The 24,503-nt window shown below is 43.7% G+C and overlaps 1 protein-coding gene and 1 long non-coding RNA gene across 5 annotated transcripts in view; one reads left to right on the top strand and one right to left on the bottom strand.

Annotated features, from left to right (window-relative positions):
- Positions 1-4,648: 4,648 nt before the first annotated feature.
- WNT2 (Wnt family member 2) overlaps positions 4,649-24,503 on the bottom strand; it is a 44,517-nt gene continuing 24,662 nt past the window's right edge. For 3 of the 4 annotated variants that reach the window (XM_020899767.2, XM_070468828.1, XM_020899766.2), the window contains exons 4-5: positions 23,274-23,538; positions 4,649-5,741 (exon numbers count right to left, since the gene is read on the bottom strand). In XM_020899767.2, the coding sequence (XP_020755426.1) occupies positions 5,512-5,741; positions 23,274-23,538 (495 nt within the window). In that variant the 3' untranslated portion in view covers positions 4,649-5,511. Of the gene's footprint in view, positions 5,742-21,361; positions 21,538-23,273; positions 23,539-24,503 lie in introns of those variants that run through there. The other variant, XM_070468830.1, reaches the window with a different exon arrangement.
- Positions 13,217-22,363, top strand: LOC139035578 (uncharacterized). The gene is made up of 2 exons (XR_011488184.1): positions 13,217-13,604; positions 18,154-22,363. It is a non-coding gene; the product is annotated as an uncharacterized lncRNA (long non-coding RNA).

Here is a 24,503-nt window from a genome sequence, read left to right on the forward strand (position 1 = left end):
CTGATACAGAAAACAATAACAGAGAGAAGTTGATGGGGTGGGGTCTAGCTGCCGTGGAGAAACCTGATAAATGCTACCAGGTGAGCACTTAGATGACAACCCCAGGAGAACACAGGTGAACATCTGGAATAATTTCTTAATCTAGACTATGTCTTACCTGTGAACTCACAAGCTAGTGAGTTCTGTTACCAGTGATACCGTTATCAGTTAGGTATGCCTTCCCTGAAAATCTTTACAGATTGAAAGACACCTGTTAATCAAGTTGTTAAGTGTGACCCTAAAAAAGGACAAGGGAATAATTTCCATAAGTTCTTTTCACCAGAGGGTTTGGCAAGACTATCACGAGTTTAGAATAACAAAGTCAACACTGAAAATTCACTTTAATATGTTTTGATTTCGCAGAAAATGTAGACTTGTAAATAACAATAGTTCTTTATAACAGTCTGCCTGACACATTTATTCGCTTTTGGATGTGGGAGGTTTGGTTAAACAAGAATCTATGTGAATATCAGGGGGGAAAAAACTACATTTGGAACAGTGATGGTTTAGAAAAATAATGATCATGTTGGGCTTTGCAAGCTACCTGTCACCTTGCTGATCCCCAGAAAAATGTAAAGAACATTCTCATGGCTGAGTGAAAGTTTTCTCTGCCTAGGTAAGGAGGAGGTTAGAATCAGCACGCCTTAGTTGTCAGCTTACACCAGCGGACCACTTTGCAGAAGGTCAGTGCAGACCTGACAAGAGCAATTTACCGGCTTTGGAACTGGGAGGTCTGTTTGTTGACAGTGCAACTCTTGCTCTTAAGATAAGGAAACTCAGGTTGAAGTACAGTAAATAGACAAAAGAATGGCTCCAGTCCATTGGATACCTCTCTGAGCCTTTATTTTGAGAGTGGGCAAGAGGGGAGATGAATGTTCTTTAGCTGAGCAAGACATCAGCCCTGGGCCAGCCTTTAATAAATGAGAAGTAATAACAATATCCTGGCCTGAAAATACCATCAAGCCCAAGCACGTGTACAGTCACGTTGGCTGTCCCAGCAGAGAGAGGCCTGCTGTAGGTCTTGCAGAGTCAATGTAAGATTCTTTAACAAGTTAATAAGGCCAAGAAATGCCGATGTGAAGTTAGATTTTTCTGACTTTAAAGCTACCTTCTTTGAAAAAGAAATATGATACCTGATGTTTTCAAGCTTTGTAATGACTCCTATAAAAAGGCAAGTGGTTGTGACAATTGAAAACATCTCTTGAAATTCACATTGGCAGCTGGGAGCAGAGCTGGACATGAGGTATGGACAGCTGAGCAATGGCCTGAGGCTCAGGGCCTCCAGATGCCTTAGAAGTCAGTGCTGGGAGGGGGCAGGGGTGCAGCAGCAGCAGGAGGCTGGAGGTTACCCACCAGACCTGAAAAAGCCACACTCCACCATTGCCAAACTCAGCTGGTCTCTTGGCAACAGTTACCTGGCTCTTTCCCTCTCACTTCTCCTCCCATGATCAGGCCATGTGCAGATTAAATTGCCATTTTTGGTGGATCTTCTGGGATGCTGTGTCCAATCTAGTGACACCCATCATAAGGCAGAGCAGATAGGCAGTGTTCTATGTCAGGGGTGCTTGTACCTCTGCTCCCATCCTGCAGCAACTGTGGCCCAGTAACAAGTCAGGGTCCCCATCCCCGAGGGGCGCAGAGCCAGAGCCAAGTGTGATCATGGCTCCACGGGTGCCTGTGCTTGAGTTTAAGCCATTTAAGGGGATAAACTTGTCTCTCCTTTTCTTTTCTTTTTAATATTTGTTTATTTAGCCACTCTGGGTCTTAGCTTTTGGCACGTGGATCTTTGTTTCGGCACGCGGGATCTTTAGTTGTGGCCTGTGAACTCTTCAGGTGTGACCTGTAGGATCCAGTTCCCTGACCAGAGTTTGAACCTGGGCCCCCTGCACTGGGAGCGCAGAGTCTTAGCCCCTGGGCCACAGGGAAGTCCCTAACTGGTCTCTTAAGGCAAGGTGTTAATGCTTTCAGAGCGACTGTCCAGGACGCTGTAACTAGAATGCACCTTGACAAAGGGTGTTCAGAGAATACAAAGATCAGTTGGCACCACAAAGCAAATGAACAGGCATGATCTTGGGCTTAGAAAACTTCCATTTCTAACAAGATTTTTTATTGAGGGGGAATTCATAAGGGGATTTGACCTGAATGGAGTCTCTCATTGTTTTATTTTGGGTAACCCGTGCCACATATTCCCTTAAAAGCCTGGATAATCAAGAGTTTAGTATCTTTTAGAGTCATGAAACATTGATCCTTTACCAAGTGCTAGAAAAAATGAGTTTGAAATTATCTTCACCTTTTAAAAAACTTGGAGAATTTCCCCCAAAGAATGGAGATTTTCTCTTTCATAAGTAAAAGCTGGTAAAAATATTTCACTCTTATTTTGCCCTCCACAGTGGCTTCATCTACTGCTGCTTGAGAAGGTTGCCACAGTCTCTCTTACAAATTAGGGCAATTTATGCAGCAAGAGGCAATTTATGAAGAAGGGAACATGGACATGCCTTGTCCCCTTGTTCCCTTGTTCCTTATCATGAAGGATACATTTCAGCATAAAAAGAAAATCAGATCTAAACATGCCATGGATAAACAAACAATAAATGAACATCCCCTCAAGATATTAAAATTGCTTAGAATCTACCAAGTTAATTTGGAGACAAACTAGTTTCATTTAAGAGATAAAGTGCCTAACTCTTGAAGACTTTGAGTGTGTTTCTGTTTGTAGGAGCATCAGGGTAATGACTGGTATTTCTGTGGATCCCTTTACATCTTTTGGTCTCAGTTTTCCCAGATACAGGCTGAGGGGAGCTAAAATGTCCTCCAAAATCCTTTCCATGTCTAACTATATCCAATGATTTATGACTTCACAATTTATCCAGCAGGAAGAGAGGTGCTGATGGTTTGGGGGCCCCTGAGAAAGATTCTGTATCTTTCCACATAAGCATCAGTGTAACCAAGACTGAGTCTCACTGCTCCGCCTCCCAGGAGACTCCCAGGCCCACATTGGAACCACAACACTCCACTCCTTCCCTCTGAATCCATAGAATAAAAAGAAGGAATAGCCACTTTGGAAAAATTAGACAGTAAAGCGTCTGCCTACAATGCGGGAGACCTGGGTTCCATCCCTGGGTTGGGAAGATCCTCTGCAGAAGGAAATGGCAGCCCACTCCAGTACTCTTGCCTGGAGAGTCCCATGGACAGAGGAGCATGGTAGACTACAGTCCATGGGGTCACAAAGAGACACGACTGAGCGACTTCACTCTTTTAGGATTTGGCAGTGAGGGCAAAGAGATAAATCCTGTCATTTTTGAGAAGGGTGATTGCAGCCATGAAATTAAAAGATGCTTACTCCTTGGAAGAAAAGCTATGACCAACCTAGACAGCATATTAAAAAGCAGAGATATCACTTTGTCAACAAAGGTCCATCTAATCAAGGCTATGGTTTTTGCAGTGGTCATGTATGGATGTGAGAGTTGGACTCTAAAGAAAGCTGAGTGCTGAAGAATTGATGCTTTTGAACTGTGGTGTTGGAAAAGACTCTTGAGAGTCCCTTGGACTGCATGGAGACCCAACCAGTCCATCCTACAGGAGATCAGTCCTGGGTGTTCATTGGAAGGACTGATGTTGAAGCTGAAACTCCAATACTTTGGCCACCTGATGCGAAGAGCAGACTCATTTGAAAAGACCATGATGCTGGTAAATATTGAGGGCAGGAGGAGAAGGGGACGACAGAGTATGAGATTGTTGGATGGCATCACCGACTCAGTGGACATGACTTTGGGTGGACTCCAGGAGTTGGTGATGGACAGGGAGGCCTGGCATGCTGTGGTTCATGGGGGTCACGAAGAGTTAGATACGACTGAGCAACTGAACTGAAACTGAAGGGGCAAATATCATTGTGACAGAGGACTCCATAAGGTTGATAGCTATAAGCCTTGGTCTAAATATCCTGCTCTAAAGCAAGGATCAAGGACATGAAAGCCAAAATATCCAAGGATGAGCAGCATCAGTGATTTGACACAGGATGCCTGAAGGGAATAATCCTGTTAGTTAGCGTAGCTATGTGAAGAGATCACATTTAGATCTAGAACCTAATTGGACAGGGCAGAAGGAGTACCTTCATGTATTTCACCTTTCCTTCATCTGATACATTAAGTAGGGCGGGCAGCCTCTCCATTCCCCTGGATGTCAATTTTTGGTTTAGGGCAGAAGCTGGCCATAATTTGCTTATTGATGTTTCCATAATTACAGCTGGGTCTCTTAACTATAGTCTCCAAGTTACAATTTGTTTGCAATATAATACACTAGAGTTACCAACTTCATAAGCAAAGTTACGTGTCATTTGCTTTAGGTTAGGGTATCTTGTCGTCGTATAAGCATTAAATGACACAATTAAATATGACAGGTCTTAACAGTGTGCTTGAAGGGACATGAGTACTAGCTGATGCTCCCTTGTGTACGTGGCCAACTTTTAGGCGTCTGCTTATGGTAGAGGCTGTCTGGGCATGACTTTGATTTGGAAACCTCTCTGTCAGCATTTTGGTTCCCGGGTCTTATCATTTCAAAAGTGTTCATTCTCAAAGCCATTTCAGTTTCAAAATTCCATGGGCCACAGGCATCACACCAAGTAGGAATTTTATTCCCCACTTTCCCCCTTATTTGTACAGATACATTTTCTAACCTTCCACTCTCTATGCTACTTTCCTCCATCTTCACCCAGTAGTTACAGAATACTGCCAGATCATCAGTCTCCTTTTTAATTCTCTTCAAATCTCATTCCCTAAAAGGTTCTTTGTATTGAGCAAACAATAATGCAAAGCAGTCACTTTCTGAGGCTTTTGCTATTGCACAGATTCCAAACTGTACCAACGGACAACAGACCCACCTTGTCACATCAGATTTTAATATGGCAACAAATGCCTTGAAATACATGCATTTGAAACCTGAAGTTTATTGAAAGCCATTTTTCTCCAGCCAATTACCGATTACCCCAGAGATAGCAGGCTGTGAAAATCACTTCATCAGGCAAAAGCCTTGCTTGGTCTTTTTAAGAATTAAAGTTAAATCAGTGGGTATTGATCCTGCTTTCTTTACTTTACCCTCCAGAGAGAAGTATAGAATTTCTTAACTGTGAACATTTGTTGAAAAACACAGAGGAAGCTCATTTGAGACACTTTTTCTCTCTGGTCATCTGCTCTAGAAAGAGGAAATGTCCAGGGGGCTGGGAACAGTGACCTGGCCCCTCCGCTCCTCTAACAACCTGTTGTGACCAGGAAGAGACATGTCCCAGGATGCCAGAAGTCAGAGAAAATAGGCAGATTTAGTGTGCAGCATGTGGCCCCAGTCCTGAGCCCCCAGGGAGGGGGAAGGGGCTTCTGTGCCTCAGGAAGTATCTCCCAGAGAGAACCCAAAGGCCCAGCGTCCTTGCAGATCCAATGGAATCCTTGCGGGAGGGAAGATGGATGGTAGCCTCCTCTGGGGTCATGTCGGAGCCGCCCAGTCGGGGCTCTTCGGGGCCTTGCACGTGTGCACGTCCAGGGCCTCCACGCAGTCCTGGCAGCGCACGGCACAGCACCAGTGGAACTTACACTCGCACTTGGTCTTCCGGGTGATGTGGGAGGTGTCGTAGCCTCTGCCACAGCACATGACTTCGCAGCTGTCCATGCCCCGGGAAGTCAGGTTGCACACACGGCCCGCTGTACCCAGGGAGCCTGGAAGACAAGTCAGGCCATGTTACTGAATTGGCGGGGGTGGAATACAGCATGCTTCTGAAGGAAGGGTTCCAAGATCATCTTCCAGGACTGGGCCCTGATGCCACCTCACCACAGCCCAGGGCTGGACCACGCAGCACGTGTCAGCCTCGGGGGCAGTGGAGCGGCGGCCACATCCAGGAAGGATGGACATGAAGCCCTAGGGCTCTTCTGAGCATCCTGACTCCAGCACTCCCACTGTAAGTTGGATGAACTTTCCTGCTTACCCCTAGCCAGCCTTGGACTGACGGGTCACTGAATGGCCAAGGCCAGATCAGAATGAGAGAAGGACCTGTTCTGATCCTCCCTGACCTTACGCTGCACTAAGGAAGCAGTGGCCAAATTAGCTCTCTTGGAATCTGTCAGGGTATGGAACTCTTGCAAGGGAGGAGATTCTGCCTCCCTGGACCTGATTACACTGGCTTATAAGAAAGATTAGAGAGCTCTGCTTGCTGAAGGGGATGTGTGGGCACCATTTGTATAAGGCCCTGAGGAGGGAGCCATGCTCAGCCTGGTTTATCTTTTGTGCTTTGGTCTAGTGGGCCATTGAGATGTGTGTGAGACACCTGGTTGAAGACAGGATTCTAGGTCTTTGATAAACAAAACTGGCATTGCCAAAAATGGCAATTCATATTTACGTATTTGTTTCTCCAAGAATTTCAAAGATAGGAAGCCTCTTAATTGTTCTTTTCCTGGGGAAGCACTCAGAATTCTTTTACAAGAGTGTTATCAGACAGCAGAACCAAGTGTAGTGGACATTTTTAGAGGCTGCTCAGCTTATAGTGATCCTTTGTGCACAGAGCAGGGAGCCTGGCAGCAATAGTAAACGACATGACTCTTCTCTGGTAGCGGCAGGTGACTGGGCCAGGGGTGGGCACTGACTTGAACTGGGCCACTCAGGTAGATTTCCCTGAGGATTTGTGCTTCTGATGCAGACAGTACAAACTCCAGTATAAACTCAGTAGCCGTTGGCAGCTGTGTACCATGATGTGGTGTGTGGATGAGAAGACATCACAGAGACAAGACGAGACAGATGTCCAGAGACAGTGAGGACAAGACATGGAATGAGAATGGTGCCCAGATGCTGGACTGTTTTCTGGACATTTCTCTCTGAGGTCTGGTTGCATTCCAACATTTGGATTCCTAGACACCCTGTATCCTTATAATAAATTTCCCATTTTAGCTTAAACCACTCAAGTTTCTATTACTTGTGATTGACAATCCTAAATAATCTACAAACCTAGAGAAGCTAAACTCTTTACTGAAAAACACAGAAAAAAACAAAAAACTTTTATCAGGATGAAAAAGACAGTGACTTCATTTTCCGTTCCTCCATTATTTAACTAGGAATTTATCCCTCTTTATAACTCCTCCAGTGCCTTGTGACTCTTTATCACATCCCGCCCTGTGTTCCAATTATCTATATAAATGTCATGTTGCCCTGCGTGTCCAGAATGACCAGGGAAGCAGCCAGATTCAAGCAGACATGGGGTCAAGAAGAAGAGTAGGAGGGGCAGGACTTGCTCTGCGTGATCAGGCCACTGACTGCAGGAAGACAGGCAGGGGGATTTCATAAGGACAGGAAGGATGGCAAAGGGCTGGGGTCAGGGTGGCGGGTGGGTCAGCCAGGGATGGCTCGAAGCCTACATCATGCTGAAGAAGCAAAGGGTTAGAAGAGACAGCAGCTGGGCCCAGATTCGGGGCAACCATCAGGACAGTACTCAGAATTACTGTGCAGAAAGGACTCACTGCCACATGCTGCCTCTTAACAGCATACCCATTTATTTAATTCAGTAAATATTTAGTGAATGCAAATGTGTAAGACATGGTGCGGCTACTTGGGGTTTTGGTGGTGATGATGAGGAAATAAAATAATTAGGATTTTAGTTCAGTTCTGATTCTCAGGAAACTCATAATACAAGGAAGAGATAAATATGTAAAGAGGTATTTCCACTGCTTCAAGATAACTGCTCCATTTGCTGAAGACTTTCTATAGCCAATGGTAGGGTTTTGTGAAAATAGCACTGTAAAGCTCAAGACAATAGAGTGAGGGCTTGGACAGATCAGGGTTCAAATCCTAGCTTTACCATGTATGACTGTGTGACCTTGGGTAAATTAAGTAAGATAAATTTACTTAATCTCATTAAGCTTCAGTTTCCTCCCATGCAAAATTGGAATAAAAACAGTTCCTTCCTCAGGGGCTGTGGTGAGGATGGAATGAGATTATGCCTGGAGGTGCCTGGCATAATAAGTGCTCAATAAATGTTAACCATTCATTCACTTGGGCTCAGATGGTAAAGAAATTCCCTGCAATGCAGGAGACTGGGTTCAATCCCTGGATTGGGAAGATCCCCTGGAGAAGGGAATGCCTACCCATTCCAGTATTCTTGCCTGGAGAATCCCATGGCCAGAGGAGCCTGGCAGGCTACAGTCCATGGGGTCACAAAGAGTAAGACACAGCTGAGTGACTAACACTTCACTTCATTCATTCACTTAACAAGTGTTTAACAAAAGTGCCTACTCTGTGCTAGGCCTAGTTCTGGGAGCTTGAGCTGTGTCAGTGAACAAAACAAAGATCCTGCCTGCTTTGAGTAGGTTATATTCTAGGGAGAGTGCACGAAGCATATTATCATAATGATATTTATTAATATTAATAGTAGCAAACAGGATCAGAAAAGGAGCTGTTAATGGTTTTGTAGAGGAGGTGGCATTAGATATAAGACATGAAGGATGAATAGAAGATTGAAGGGAGAATGGGGTGACAGGCCCTTCTGGCAGGAGAGAACCTCCCAGTAGAAACTCAGAGGTCAAGTACACAAGAGACTGTAGATTCAATGTGACCGAGGCAGGTTGCGTGTTAGGCAACGAGCGAGGAAAGGGAGGTTGGAGCAACAGGTCAGAGAGTCTTCCTGCTTTGCTGCAATTGGGACTTTATTCCATGGTGGGCGGTGAGCCAGTCCAGATTTTTATTCAGAGAAAAATATGTCAAAATGATAAATCTGAAAGAGTGACTTGGGGCAGGGTGGTATCTTGAGTCCTTTGGATTAGTCCAGGCAAGAGATAATGAGTGGAGGCAGAAGACAAAGGCATGAGGTGTTGAAGAGGAAGGATCACTAGGTCTTGGTGACTCACTGGATTAGAGGATGAGTTGTAGGGGGTGATAATGTGTCAAGTAGGAAAAGACTGAAAACTGTTCATTTGGTTCAGAAGGGAGGTAATTAGTGCCTTTAATGAGAGCAGCCTCAGCGGGACAATATGGGTGGATGCAGTAGGCTGAAGAGTAAACAGGAGGAAAGGCCAGGTGGTGACTAAGAGCAGGCAGTTTTTGAGAAGTTTTTGAGAAGCTTGATGATGAAGTGAATGAAAGAGCATAGGTGAAAGGAGTGATGTGGCTGGGACTTCTCTGGTGGACCGGTGGCTAAGACTCTGCTCCCAATGCAGGGGGCCTGGGAACGAGATCCCACATGCTGCATCTAAGAGCTTGTGTGCCACAACTAAAGATCCCACATGACACAACTAAGACCCAGTACAGCCGAAGAGTACATTCAAAAAAAGAAAAACAGTAATAAAAAAAGAAGTGATGAGGCTGAAGATGGAACTTTAAGGTGATTTCAGGCCATTAAGTTGATTGGCAGTTTGTTGTGTAGCAGGGTATCTCTGATACACTGTGTGTAGGTGTTCGTTATATAAAGTACAAAAATGGGGAAAACTATGCTATTAGAAGTCAGGGTAGTGATGTCTTTTGGTGGGGTGTAGTGAAAAGACGTGCAAAGGAGACTTCCAGAATACTATTCTCTTCAAGTTCCGGATCTGGGCACATGTTATTAATACCCAGAAGTGCTTCTTTGAGAATTCACTGAGCTGTACACGTGGGATACATGCACTTTGCTGTGTGAGAAAAAGAAGAGAAGGGGGAAGAGGAAGCGGAGGCAGAGGAAGGAGCAGCTGAGGCCACATGTGCAAAGACTTGGAAATGTGTGAGGAGCAGAAAAGTGTTCACTTCGGTGAGAAGCTAGTGCTCAAACGGGGCAGTGGCAGGAGATGAGCTGGTCAGGTGGGCAGAAGCTGCCTGGGAAAGACCTTGTGTCTCAGGTTCAGGGGTTTACCTGTTAGTCAAGGGCAGTGGGGTGCTTCCTAAAAGGGTGACGTGATCTGATTTGCGTTTCAGAAGAATCACTAGGGGTGAATGGATTGCAGGGGCAGGGTGAAGGCCAGCAGACAAGTTAGAAACCAATGAAACTGGGCAGGGCACGACGTGGCTTGGATGGAGACAGTGGTGGTGGAAATGGGAGAGGCCAACAGACTCGAGAGACGCCGAGGAGGAGCATCTCAGGATGTGCTGGCTGACGGGACCAACAGGTGAGAGGATGCGACTGAGAAGTGCTGCCAGGCTTCTGACAGGAGTGCTTGGGTTCACATGGGGACATTCTCGGAGGTGGGGACACCTGGGAAGGACAGGCTTTGAGGAAAGATAACGGGCTTAGTTTGCAGCATGTCGAGTTGGCTGTGAATGTGGGCCATCCAGGTAGGAATGGTCACTGAAAATCCTCTTTGGGACTCAGGAGAGAGGTCAGGATGGAGACACGGATTAGGACATCTTTTGCGGAATTGGCAACTGAAGCCTGGGGTGTGAATGAGACCCCGAGCAGGTGTGAAAAGTGTTCTCACCTGCCATCTCAGAGGAGACTCAGAATTTTTACCTTTTTTGCGTTTTGTTCATAAGCCCTGCACACTGATAAACATTCCTCACTTCCTCTGGTATGCTGTTATCAGAATATAAATCCATGACAATGCAGTTCGAATTCTTTACCCACTTTGGGGTTGTGGGGCACAAGGGCCAGGGCAGGGAGACAAAACGTCTCCTTCCTGAATCAGGCTGTGGGCCTTTTACTGACATCACACTCGGTGGTCGTCCCCTGGTGGCCGGCGAGCGTAAGGAGGTCTACACTGGTAGTCTAGCCCAGCCTTGAGTAATGGCCCTGGTGGGTTTTGTCCCCCAAATGCAGCAACTGGACTAGACTCCATCTGGACAGACGGCTCCTCAGTGAAGGAATCTCCGCATCATCCAAACTCTGAAAGGAGCAGACAGAGCGATGGCCACTGACGAGAGCTTAACTCGGAAGTGGTTTCAGAAAAAGAGACAGAGACTCTGGCGCTGAGTTGTCTCAGCAGTTCAGTGTTCAGCTACAGAATGCTGGAAAACACTGACTCTGAACAGAAGGTTGAGAGCCACTGATGTGAGAGCGCTGTGAGCTTGCAGCCTGGAGCGGCCACAGCCCTTCTGAGGGATGAGCAGCACCAGGCGGGCCGGCTGAGAGAAAGGATGAGGCTGCCTAGGAACAGACTACCAACCGGCTCTGCTTTGGGCTTTGATCTCATTAGATCTGAAGACAGACTGTAGGGAGGAAGGGAAGTTCTGACACTTGCTGTAATTTGGGCAGAAGATATGACTGGAGGACATCACCAACTCAGTGGACATAAGTTTGAGCAAGCTTCAGGAGAGAGTGAAGGACAGGGAAACCTGGAGTGCTGCAGTCCATGGGGTGGCGAAGTCAGACATGCCTTAGTGACTGAATAGCAACAGAGCTATTTCATCAAAACCCTGAAGAGAGTGTTTGCCGGAGTGCAGAAGCTACATAAAACTTGTTGGCGTTGCTTTCCTGTATCAAAATTAGAATAAGGACTTAGTATTATTGACAGCAGTAGGCCTCTGTTGTCTTCGGGACCTCCCATTACCCTTTCAAGACAGAAAACATCACCATCACCATCATTCTTAAAAAGAATCAAGACTATGCATTTGTGCATGTGTGTGTGGGAGAGAGAGTGAGCTCATGTGCATGAAAAGGAGCACTGAGTTATATAATCTGACTCCTTGTTTAGTTCTGAATATTTGGGACATATATTTAAGATCTTTTATTCTAAATAATATACCAACTTATTAAATAATGAGTCACTTATTACATGATCTGATGACCCCCACCTGGGCCACAAATAAAACCAGCTACACTACCAGATTTAAGCCCCAAAGGGCCAGTTTTTACATTTTTAAAGCCAGATAGAGCTGAAGTTCATCCATCCTTTCTTTTCTTCTCTCTTTTACCCCTCTTCTTCTTTCTTTTTTTTCTCCCTCTACATTTTTTCTTATCCTCTTTATTCTTTTTGTTCATAACTGGGGCCAGTATTTATGGAGCACTTATACAGGCCAGGTCCTGTGATAAGCCTTTGCCTGCATTATCTCATTTAATACTCATAAGCACTTATAAAGTAGGTACTATTATCATCACTGTTTTGGAAATCAGGAAAGAGAAGGTCAGGGAGATTAAGTGATCACATGACAAGCAGGTGGCAGGGTCAGAATTTGGAGAAGGCATATCCGAGCCCAGAGATGGAGGTCTTGACCTTGTGATCGGGCCTTGTGTCCCACCAGAAAATAGGAAATAGGCCCAGAAAGCTGGCTTGTGTGTAACAGTATGTGATCAGTTCTTCTACCTATTTCCTGCTCTCTCCCTTCATTATTTTATCAACTGAAGAACTTGCAAAGGTCCTGACATGTAGCTCTTTTGGAGGGGAACTTTTTCTCCAGCACATGATATGTCATCAACAATTATAAGACATATAAAGTTATGTAAGAAAGTAAACAAGGCTGGTTAGCATGGTACTTATAGCTTATACTGCATTCTTCCTTTATAATATTCCTGTTGAATTCCTCTCACCTTTTTGAGGAACTAGACAGACTGATTATTTTGTAATAGCAGGGTATACATCTCTAAAACATGTGTGCCCTCAAGGTCTTTCTAATGTACATCACTCATGTGACTGAGACTCTGGAAGGAGCGTCTCTCAGCTGAATTCTCTGGTTTAGAAAAGCCTGTATCATCAATTGGGCTTCCCCAATTGATGGGGTGGGTCAATGGTAAAAAATCCACTTGCGATACAGGAGATGCAGGAGACACAGGTTCGATCTCTGGGTCCAGAAGATCCCCTGGAGGAGGACATGACAACCCACTCCAGCTTTCTTGCCTAGAGAATGCCATAGACAAAGGAGCCTGGCAGGCTACACTCCAGAAACATGACTGAAGTGACTGAGCACAAGACAGCATACATAGCATCAATTTGCATCTCACTAAAAATGAAATGGCATCACTTGATCACTTACCTAACTCTTCTCAGACTTCATTCTGAGATTCTCTGTGCCATTTTCAAATGCCAAATTGGTCTTTATGGGTCACATATTTGCATCATACAATGTCTACAATAGCCTGTGTGGCTGGCTCTAAAAATCCTTCAAAGGAGAAATTTTTAAAATATTTTTGAGTAATGGCCCTAATATCAGCCTCCCAAATTGATATGCTAAAAGGATAAACATATATTTAGATGCTTCAGATTTGATATGCTTATTTAAAATATTATTTACATTGCTTTATAGTGTTATTTCTTACTGCACTTTGATTTACTCAGTTCACTGAAGAGAAGTGCCAAGTTGGAAACTCTTTTCCCTGACTTCCCTTTGCTTTAGGTTTGTGAAATGTGCCCAGATGTGTGGTCTGCTGGGTTCAGATCCCAGTGCCCAGAGTGGTGCAGACTCAGGCCCAGCAGACCCAGCTTTCTATCGTCTTCACACTACGCCGTGGTCAGACCATCTGCCTGGAGTCAGTGCCTGGGAGATCCAGGCTGTCTGCAGCCATGGGAAGGTGTAGGTTCCAGCCAGATCGACCTTTCTCCTGATCGACCAACTCTCTCCTGAGAGTTGTCCTCATCCTGACCCACACAAGAGCTCACAAACCCGTGGGGGAAAAGGATAAAGAATTGGAGCTTCTAAATTGCGTAAGTTCGGGACCACATAACACACCTTCGGTGGAGCAAGGCTGAGGGAACATTACAAAATCAAGCATGCCATCCCCAGAGCTATAAAATTAATAATGGAGTCAGGGTTCCCAGCGCAGAAACACTTCTGTCTCCACTGACATGCATCTTCCTGACAGCAGGGGAGGATGGGGGGCTTGTGCTAATAGTTCCCAGACCCACACCTCAGGGCCCTGGAGGAAGGGCGCTCTCTCTGTCTCTCTCTCTGGATGGGTCTGTATCTCTGGAAATTCCTGCCCTCCAGGCTGACAGAAGCCCATATGTTGACCATTAGGGCATAAAGCAAGATTCACTTAAGCCCGTCATCCAATAGGCTGTTTCTCCTCTGGCTGACTTACATGTTGTCATTCACAACACAGATTTATCGAGGGGAGAAAAGAATGTTAAAGAGCACATGTTAGAGGCCGCACATTCATCTGCTTGGAAGGCTTCCCCCTTCCTTGCATCAAGGATCGTAAAGCTACAGCCGGGACAATGTCTCTCCACTTATCTCAAGGCATTTTATTCAGCATTCTCATAATCACTAGGAAAGGTTTGACTGGCACAGGAAAGAGTGTCCCATTAAATTAGCGAATCCTATCCTGGAATTAAAGTTGTTGAGTCAGACTCTTTGAGGTTTTCTTTATCTGGCACTAACTAGCCTAAGCCAAGTTTATTTCCCATCACCCACACCCTCATCAAGCTGACTCCTCACTGTCCTAGTGAAGTGACTTTCTGGTGTCACAGCCATGTAGACTGTTTGTAGAGTTCCCCTCACCTGCTGCACGGGACTTTCCCCTCACTCCTTTAGGCCGAAAGTCTTTCCACCATTCAAGATTCAGGGCCTACTTCAGCCCCTTTCATGGAGCACTCTGTCTGCTCCAGGCCCGCCTGGACCATCCTAAGCCCCGTAATGTTAGCACATCAGGGTAGGGCTCATACACTGCTTTGAAATGTTTGGTGATTTCTCATACATCTTGTTCCCTAAGGACAGCATTAGGTCTTCTATTACTCAGGTGGTAAACACATACTTCCTGATTTATTAAGTACTAAAATCAACTTCTTACAAATTAATATCAACCTTCCCTTGCCAAACAGGGGCATACTTCTCCAGGAAGGGCTCACCCAGGGGCACTGTGGTGAGGACAGAGGAGCTGAGAGCCTGGTTTTTATTTGAAATATCTCACTCTTGATATATAAAGAGAACATATACAAGAAATATGGCACATTTTTAAATGATAGAAATTAACATGACAGGGGAGTCTGTGGCATCAGATTCAGGTTCTGTTATTGCAAGCTTAGAGTAAGATTAATTAACAACTGATTCATTTGTACATTGAGTCATAGGAACCTTAGGAATTTCTAAGTGAGATGCATATCTTAAGAGACCCAGAGAAGTGAATTTGTCCAAGACTACCCAATTAGTAATCAGTAGAAATAATCATAGGCAGCATCCATCTCCTAATCTATAATGTAGGGCTATTTATTATATGAAATTTGAAAATTCATAGGCATATGAAATTTGCAAATTTTAAGAAGAGATTTACCACAACAGCACAAAATAAATTTCATGGGAAAAGCTTAAAGGAAGTATGCAGATACATTATTTTAAAGTACTTTAACATTCTTTTATTTGTAACACATTAATATAGTAATCAGAAATAATCACACATTAATATAGTAATTAGAAATAACTTTTTTTCTATTTCCAAAAAAGTAAAGGATATCTATTTGATGAATTATTTGTTGTTAGTAGTTAAGTTATATCAAAGACTTAGAAATGAGAAAATTAAATTTTCTTTTTTTGAAATAAAAAATCTGTTAAAAAAAACTTTACAAATTCAATCTATTTGTCACCATCAAATCAGGGTACTTTTTAGTGTATCCTAAATGTATAGTAATTCTTGCAAGCCTGTATTCTAAAAGGAAATGCAGATTTACAGATCATGTCTATACTATAAAATAGCATTGGCTATAAAAGGTATTTTGGTATGTTAACAATGAAATCTGATGAACTAGCCTGTAATCCCACTGATAACAGTAAATGAAAAAGGCCCCCAAAGACTAAAAGAACTGAGTATTTGGTGGCAGCTAAAAGTAACATATAGAGTCTGCTGCTGCATTTATTTAAGACCTTTTATCTCACCCAAGGAGATGGGTAGCCAGAAGCATCTTAGGCTCTGTAAATGCCCCACTAACACACTTGAATATGAGGAAAAATTCCATTTAACACTTATGCTTAAATGGAAATTTTCATAGGCTGTGTGTTATAAAATAATCAGTGATGAATTAAGACATGCTGAAAAAAGAAACCAAATTATCTTTAAGCTAGACACAGCACCAACATAAGTACCCGGCTAGTATGATGAACATATTTTATGTTGTTTATAACTTGCCATTCAGTTCAGTTCAACACATGTTTATGTACTAGGTGCCAGGGATTTAGTGGTGAACAGACAGATGTATTAACAGTTCCTGCCATCATGGAGTCAGAATCCAGTGGGACAGACAGGTAGTGAACAAATATTTAAACAAATAAAAACTTCTGGCACATTCTAGGAATGAAAGAAGAAGGCTTTCTGTGATAGATGCTTTGTACATTTTAAGAGGACATGGTGATGGACCAGATGTGGAAGTGAGAAAGCAGTGTAACAAATGATGTGTGGGTTTATGGCTTGACCGATGGAGTGGGCAGTCATGCCATTTTCTGAGAAGGGGAAACCTGGGGAAAACATGTTTGGAGAATGGGACAAATCTAGAGCTCAATTTCTAACAGAAGTAGGTTGATAAAAACATGCACACGCTGGAGCTGTTAAGCAGGGGGGTGAATACAGAATGAGGAGAGAGGAGAGGACACAGATGAGGTCTGAGATAGCAGTTAGAACCATATCAGTGGAGGAGGCCACCCAGGGAGAAAATGCAGAGGAACCAGTGAGAAGAGACTAGATCAGGCCCTGAAGATCTTCAAGGTTTAGAAGTAGACAAAGAGACACTAACAACTGAACTTGAAAATCAGGAGACTGTGGTGTTACAGAGGTCAAGGAAATAGTGTTATAAGAAGGAGGGATAGGCTATCTGCATTATATGCTACCAAGAATTTGAGGGTCCACCAAATAGTATTGACATAAATTATGTAAGATAATCAATAATTACCGTGAAAATGGTGACTTAAAAACCTCACTGATATATTTTCGTATCATTCTTGCCTATTCTAGCTGTCTTAGCACTTTTTGAGATATCATGAAATTTCTACAATAAAGCTTAGCATAGAAAGGGATAAAAAACTTATTCTTTAATTTTCAAAGTGACAAATGTAAGGTAAGACCTCATAATAGAGCAATGGAGTGAGAAATAAAACCTAAGAAAATCACATTTGCCCAGGTAGGGTTTCCTAGCACCCGGCCTGCATCCCCTGCCTGCCACCCACCTGGGTCATCCACAAGGACCGGGACGCCTAGGAAGCCATGAGGGCAAAGACCAATTCTGAATACCTAATTTTTGCATTCCTGGGGCTTATCGTAGTTGCTGGCATATAGAAGGGGCTTAATAAATATTTGTTCCATGAAGAGATGAGGAACCTCAGATATCCTGGTGGGAATTGTACATTTCAGATCAAAATAAGGTCCACCCACTGCTATTGGCTGACATGGTGTTCTCTTGTTTTTTTTTTAATCAGGTCATAATCACAGCATTCAGAGGTTCTGCAAGCTAGTCACAGCACGGGGTAGGTCTAGAACACCAGTCTGTGTAAGCCTTGGTTGGGATTGTGTTCCCATAGGTATTGAGCTGTTTGCTAATATGATTTATGTGGGAAGAACCACAATACCCGAGAGCTCACATTGTTCACAGCCTGCAGCTGTCAGGCAGGTAAAGCTCTCCTCTGATTTCTGAGGAAGTTCACTTTATGCATTTCACTTTGCATAAAGTCCTACATCAGTACCTGTTTTTGCTAACAGAGAATTTTTGCTTTACCAAAAAAGGTGAAAAGTGAAAGTAGCGCTGAGCCTTTGTTTTTGGAGTAAGCTGGTACAGAGGCAGCACCCACCCATAGCGACAAGAGTGGCCCTACTCAGCTCCTTCCCCAGGACCTACACTCAGCATCTCAGCATCAAGGCGCCATCACCTGGAACTGAGTTTGTGAGTGTCCATGCTTTATCTCCATGGATTCTGTGTATCTGTTAGCAAGATGTGTCCTAAGGTAATCACTTCTTCGCTTTTTGCCATTTCGGCTTAAGAGAGTTTTTATAGGAAGGTTCTACTTCTAGACAGCAAGGGAAACCTGTCTCAGGCTTTCAGTAACAAGTTAAACAACTGGTGAACTCCATTTGCTTTCTGAACTTGACAGGAGGATTGCTTGTTTTCTACAGCGCGAGAGGAGACCTTGTGGTGACCTCTGGCCCAGGTCAGGGTTTTTACAGAATAACCAGTGCAAGTGGCCTGTGATTAGGTGCAGGCCTTCTCTGGAGAGACAGCAGCATTCCTTAGCCAGAGATGCACCTATCTCTAACTGAAGGGCTTCTTTGATTTACAGATGCCGGGGCAATAACCAGAGGAGATAGCCACACAACCACCCATCCCCGAAAGCCCAGTTCCTAGATCTGGCCTCCAGTTCAGCCTGCAAAATGTCACACGCACAGCATCACACGGCTGTACCTACTCTCCGAATCTCTAGGAAGTATTTATAGTTGAACATCAGAGCACTCAGCTTCTTCAATGGAAGACTGGGGGGTAAAAAAGTCTTTTGTCATTATTGTTGCCATAAGAAAATCTTCCTCTACAGGTTTTCGAGCTTATCATTTCTTAGGAGCAATTGAAGATGTTAACACCCTCCAAATCTGAAAGGGCTTGTAATTGAATGGGGTTCTTGGCAGTCTGAGCTGACTGAGGTTGAAGCTTCCCCACCTCCCACCTCCCTGCTTTGTGGGCACCTCATTCCATTATGTTCTATGTCCTCATGCTGCCTTTTATTACACAACCCCCCAGTCGCTACTCTCAAGTTTCAGGAAGTAAGGTAAGAAAGGTATAGAATTTTGTTTTGATTTTATTTATTTTGTTTTGTTTACAACTTACAGGCCACAAAATCTTGGACAAGTTACCTTTTCAGAGGCTCAGTTTCCTTCTCTATAAATAGAGGTAACTGCTGTGAAGATTTAGAGAAAATGCACACAAGGCTTGCAGCCCAAGGCCTGATTCTCCGTAGGAGTTCACCCAAAGTTCCCATTACCTTTCCAAACTGAGGTTTGGGTCTGTCTTCACCCAGGAATACTCTAGGGTCTTGACTCACCCTTCCGTAATTCTCACCAAAATCCACTAGTCCTGATATCATTGTTTCAGGACTTCACTGAAGGGCTGACTTGATGATCTCCGTCAAGCTAATTCCAAGAAAAGTTTTGATGGATGAGATCATTTCAGAGTGCTCTTCCCAGTAAAAGAGGGTCCCAAAAAATGCCTTAATGTGAAAGAACACCCTCTTATACTGTGTAAGTCAGGGCAGGGATATTTTTGAGTGACACTTATTTAGAGCTTTTCAAATAGAAAAACTTCTTTTTCCTTTGTAAAAAATCAGGTATTTGACAACAACAAAAAATCTCTCAGGTAAGATTTCCTCGTACCTGATACTTACAGAAAATCAGGGAATTGTGGATTCCCTGAAAAGTGAAGTGACAGTGTTAGTTGCTCAGTTGTGTCCAACTCTTTGTAATTTTATGGACTGTAGCCAGCCAGGTTTCTCTGTCCATGGAATTCTCCTGGCCAGAATACTAGAGCAGGTAACCATACCCTTCTCCAGTGGATCTTCCCAACTCAGGGATCAAACCTGGGCCTCTCTCATTGCAGGCAGATTCTTTACCATCTTAGCTACCAGGGAAACCCTATGGATTTTTCAAACTTTGATGTGCTTGAGTGTGAAAAGCATACAGAATCTCATGAAAAAAATCCCTGAGATCTGATCCAACAGGTCTCTGAAGAAGTCCTCACTTTGGAAAATAGTAGAGTAGACCTACAGACTTTATCCACTTCACAAATTGAAATGACAAAACAAGCCAGCTCACTTCAGTCAGATATGACTGGATTTGAACAGGAAGAAGCCTCTAACTAACAAGAGTAAAGTCTGCCAATTCCAAATATCTATGACTTGACAATATTCAATCTTCTCACCACCATTGCTTTTCTAAGTGCTGACAAAGGGAAGTTGCCCAATCAGTTGAATATTAAATGTACATGATATTTTTTTTAAAAAAGCAAGATAAAATGATCACAATACAGCAGAGTGGGTAGTTTGTGATGAAATCAAGGGAAAAGTTAGTGTCAATTTTAATAGAGAAAGTGAATATATATATATATACACATACACATGCACATATATATATACACACAAATATATATTTGATTTAAATTTTACTGAAAACTTCTGACTTATTTTAGAGCCTGGATAACTCTGATCGTAACCCATTTCTGAGAACAGGGAAGCTGGTTTGTGCAGTCCATGGGGTCTCAAAGAGTCGGATAGAACTTAGCAGCTGAACAACAACTCATTTTGAACATGTTCCGTTTACCATAAAGCAGATCTGATGTCATCCAATCACATGGAGAGACTCTCTCAGTGATGTCCTGACTCGTTAACTGTGAGTGCTTCTTAAAATGTACAGCAGAGAATGTTAGCACTGACCCAAATGAAGGCGGAGAGCCCAGAGAAGGAATGCCACTGAGTTAGATTCAGGAATCTCCCCTTCTCACAGTTCTCAGACTCTGTCATATCTCACTGCCTGCACAATCAAAAGTTGGGAGCCACTCCAGGGAGATTCAGAACTATACACTTTGACCGACTTTTCAGAGCACATACCACAGAAGTCTTTAGTAGAAAGTAGTCTGGAGAAAGTCTCATGTCTACACAGACCAGGGCAAGGCCCTCAGCAGCCCTTTGGGTTAAAGGAGGCTGTCTCAGGGAAAATCTGCATCTCATATGTGTGTTATTTGTAAGTGTTATTTGTCCAGATATGAACAATGAAAAAATACTGTCAGCAATTCAAAATTTCTCCACATAATATCAAACACTCTAAATCATATTTTCACTAAAACAGTCATCTGACGGTCAACGGAACTAAAAAGCAATATTGCAAGTTTTCATAGATGACTTTGGCATTTTTCTAGGCTTAGCTAAAATAAAAAGGCCTTAAGTATAGTTCAATTTATGAATAATCTAGGAATCTTACTGGAAATCTGATCTAAAACAATGGAACTGGCTACTTAAAAAAATAACAAGGTGTCTCCCGGTAAATCAGTACCAACCCAGAACCAAATTCACATCTTTTTAAGTCAGAGAAGCTAAAATAAGCCCAAAATAGAAGGGAAATAAGTTAAGAGAGTGAGTAAATTATATAACCTCCCTCAGAAAGTCTGGACCTGCAGCAGTAGGCCTTATGGCTGGTGCATTTGGAGGCAGAGTGAAATAGTTACAAGGACGGAAGGACTTGGATTCAAATCCCTGCTCTGCCTCTTACCCATTAGAGTCCTTGGGAAAAATCCGTAACCTGTCTGAGCCTCAGTTTCCCCTCCCATGAAGTAGGATAATAACATCCCACCTTACTCAATGAGAGAATATGGATCAAGCCCTAACATGTGGTGGGTACTGCAAATGTGTTCGCTATTTTAGGATCAAGAAACAGAATCGTGTTCTAATATATGGGAGTATAAAAAGCAAAGTGTACAAGAATAACTTAGTATCCTGAAGAGGCAGCAGGGATTCAATTCAGAATCTCCCTATTGTGAAGAAAGTAAGGTCTTTCTATCTATATGTAGCAATTAAATGGTCATCATGTATAACTGCTTCACTGGGCAAACTGCTTCAATTCAAAAAACCAGTAAAGATGTCCAGGGGAAGCAGGTCCTCTTATGTTTGAAGTGAGGTGCTTCAAACCTGGGAGAAAGACAGGAGCAAGTTGTAATGTCTGGGTTAGGAGCGCAGGCCATGGGGTCAGACAACTGGACATTCATCCCCTCCAAGACCAGCCAGATCTTGAGCTGGTTACTCACTTTCTCATCTGTACAATAGGGACAATGATATCCAGGGTGCTTAACTGATCTCAAAAATATAAGAGGTGAACTTGGTTCCTGGTTGATGTTGATCAGCCAGGAGCCACCCTCTTCTTAATCATTTTTGTCTTTTTTCTTCAATAATCAGTTCCAGTGCACTGATGTCATAGGGCGGTTCTAAGGATTAAATAAGACCATGTGTGCAATGGTCTTAGAGCAGTACCTGGCACACAGGAGTCAGTACATCGTTCCTAAAGTGATCCTGATGTCATCAGCCCCATGCTTGTCTGAGCAGTCTGAGGTTAAGCAGCTAGTTAATGGCAGAAAGGAACCCAGACCTCTGGGACCCTCCTGTACCAAAACACAGGTTTCTTGGGGATTTGGTGGAAACTTTGGCCTAACAGGTAGGATGACTTGTTAGAGGTCGAAAAGCACGTGAGGAATGCAGCAGGGCACAGCATCTGGCCCTTTCGCTCAGCAGTTATTAATCCAGGGGCTGCATGTCCAAACATGCTCTGGGGCTGCAAAGAATCAGCTCATCAAACCATGAAGGCAATTCAACCACTCAAGGACAAAGAAGAGGCTCTGGACTTTTTGTGACATCCCCTGATAATCCTGCTCAGACCTGTGATAGGAGCTGCTGACGTCTGCTCTGTTTTACTGTTTCCTTTGCAATTACTTTGGAATGAAAAACAAATTCAGAATTTGAATTCGAGGATGTTTTTCCTGGTTATGAATTCCCTTGCTTTCTACTAAGTCTGAGAAGTTGGCTTGAGATTAGTTGGCTGTGGGCTCCCCATCACCTCCTCTCCACTGAGATGTAGTGGTCATTCTTTTTCTGTATCAAAGTCTTTAATGGATTTTGTGCTAAGCCCGGAGTTCAGGGCTGACCAGGAGGGGCACGAGGGGAGAACCACATGTGTGAAGCCCACCGGTGGCAACCGCTGTACTGAGGCTGGTGGAGCTGCCCTCTGATGAGGTCAGGACAGGGAAGGTGCCATCAGTGAGGGAAGGGTGTGGCTTTAATAAACCTAGTGCCTCTTAGGCAGCCCTCATCCACCGGTCTCCGATAGCTGAGCCAGTGGGGATGAATTCCTGCTTTCAAGTATTTGGCAACTTCTGAGCATTTTGGAAAGAGCGAGGGAGTGTGAAGTATGGAGGATTTCAGGACAGGCTAACTGTAAAGCCTGGGGACCCTCTTCCACAATCACAAAGCTGGGACTTAAAGGGGCAGGTACACTGCAAAGCTGTCCTCCCCTGAGCGTCAAATCACAGGGAAGATGCTGGGCTTCTATACAGAGTGGACATGATCCCACCAATTAGAGTTCTGCCCAGGCTGAGGACTTTTGCTAATCTGCATATTTTGACTTTTTGCCACGTACATTCTTGTTGGGTTCCCATTTCTCCAGAATCTGCACATTATCAGTGAATTGCTCCAGTTGCTTAGGAGAGCTTTCTGTGCACTCAAAATATGAATGCTAAAGAACCTGGGCTTTGAACCTGAAGACAGCAGGCTGTACTTAGAAGACTAGCAGGTGGAAAATACAGTACTGTACTTAACTTGAGGAGTGCTGATTCTTGGAAGAATTAGGTACTTTGAATAAAGTGTTTTGAACTTACCTGCATCTCGGTCCCTGATACAGTAGTCTGGAGAATTCTCAAAATACACGAGGTCATTTTTCGTTGGCTTTTTAAACCTCTTGTTAGCCACAGTGAAACCAGTGCCATCCTGGTTCATGACAACTTGGATGGCCCCATTGTACTTCCTCCAGAGATAATTGCCTGTTTTCCTGAAGTCAGCCATGGCCAGCCAGCAGGTCCTCAGGGTACATGAACCGCTCACGCCATGACACTTGCACTCCTGTTTCAAGAACCTCTTTACAGCCTGTGGGAAAGGATGGGTGAGTTCAGTGGAGGCAGATTCAAATATACACACACGCTGCCACTTTTCTTACCTCCAAGCAGTCAGGAAGTGACCATAAACCATCATGGTAGAAAATATGAAAAAAAAGGTGTATATATATATATATATATATATATATATATATATATAAAACTGCATGACTTTGCTGTGCAGTAGAAATTAACACAACATTGTAAATTAACTACACTGCAATAAAAAATATATATATATTTTTAAAAGGCAGAGGTGGGGGAAGGAAAAGGGAAGTAACTGAAGACCCAAGATCCTGGAACTCAGAACTGGGAGATGTTGCAGTCACTTACTGGTCGCTCTGGGCACACTACACGGACTGCAGCAGGTGGGGAGGGCAGCATCTGACTGTGAACCTGCTTCCCTATGGGGATAAAAAAAATCCTCACTAATTTGAATTTACTGGGGTGTGGGGCCAATTTGAAAAATGAGGGAATGAATTAGAGTATTTTCTAAATAAATAAGTTTTACTATGTTGAAAATGTATACTATCACTCAAATGAAGAAATAATTGCTAAGCCTGTTTTCTTTTGATAAGCCGATAATAGTGATTATTCCTATTTATGAGGTGTTTTCCATGGTCCAGGCATGGTGCTGATGCTTCTGCACTCTGTCTCGATGACCTTGATCTTCACAAGCCTGTGTTACAGGATTCATTTGCAGATGACTGAGGAGCAAGACTCGCAGAGTGTAAAGGCACTTGTCCAAGGTTACACAGCCGGTAAGGACAGAGTCAGGGTGCACTGGAAAGTCAGTCGGTGACCCTGAGCGTGACTTTAAATTTGGGGGATTATCACTCAGCTCTGGGTGAGTTACTCTAATAACTCAGTGAGAGCTGAGCTCGCTCTGTTCTTTTGGAGAGAGGAAATAGAGGCAAGTGGGATGAGTAGGGTCTCCCTCATCAGCTCCCCAGAACA

Source organism: Odocoileus virginianus, chromosome 1 (assembly GCF_023699985.2).
Source record: "Odocoileus virginianus isolate 20LAN1187 ecotype Illinois chromosome 1, Ovbor_1.2, whole genome shotgun sequence".
Lineage (NCBI taxonomy): Eukaryota > Metazoa > Chordata > Mammalia > Artiodactyla > Cervidae > Odocoileus > Odocoileus virginianus.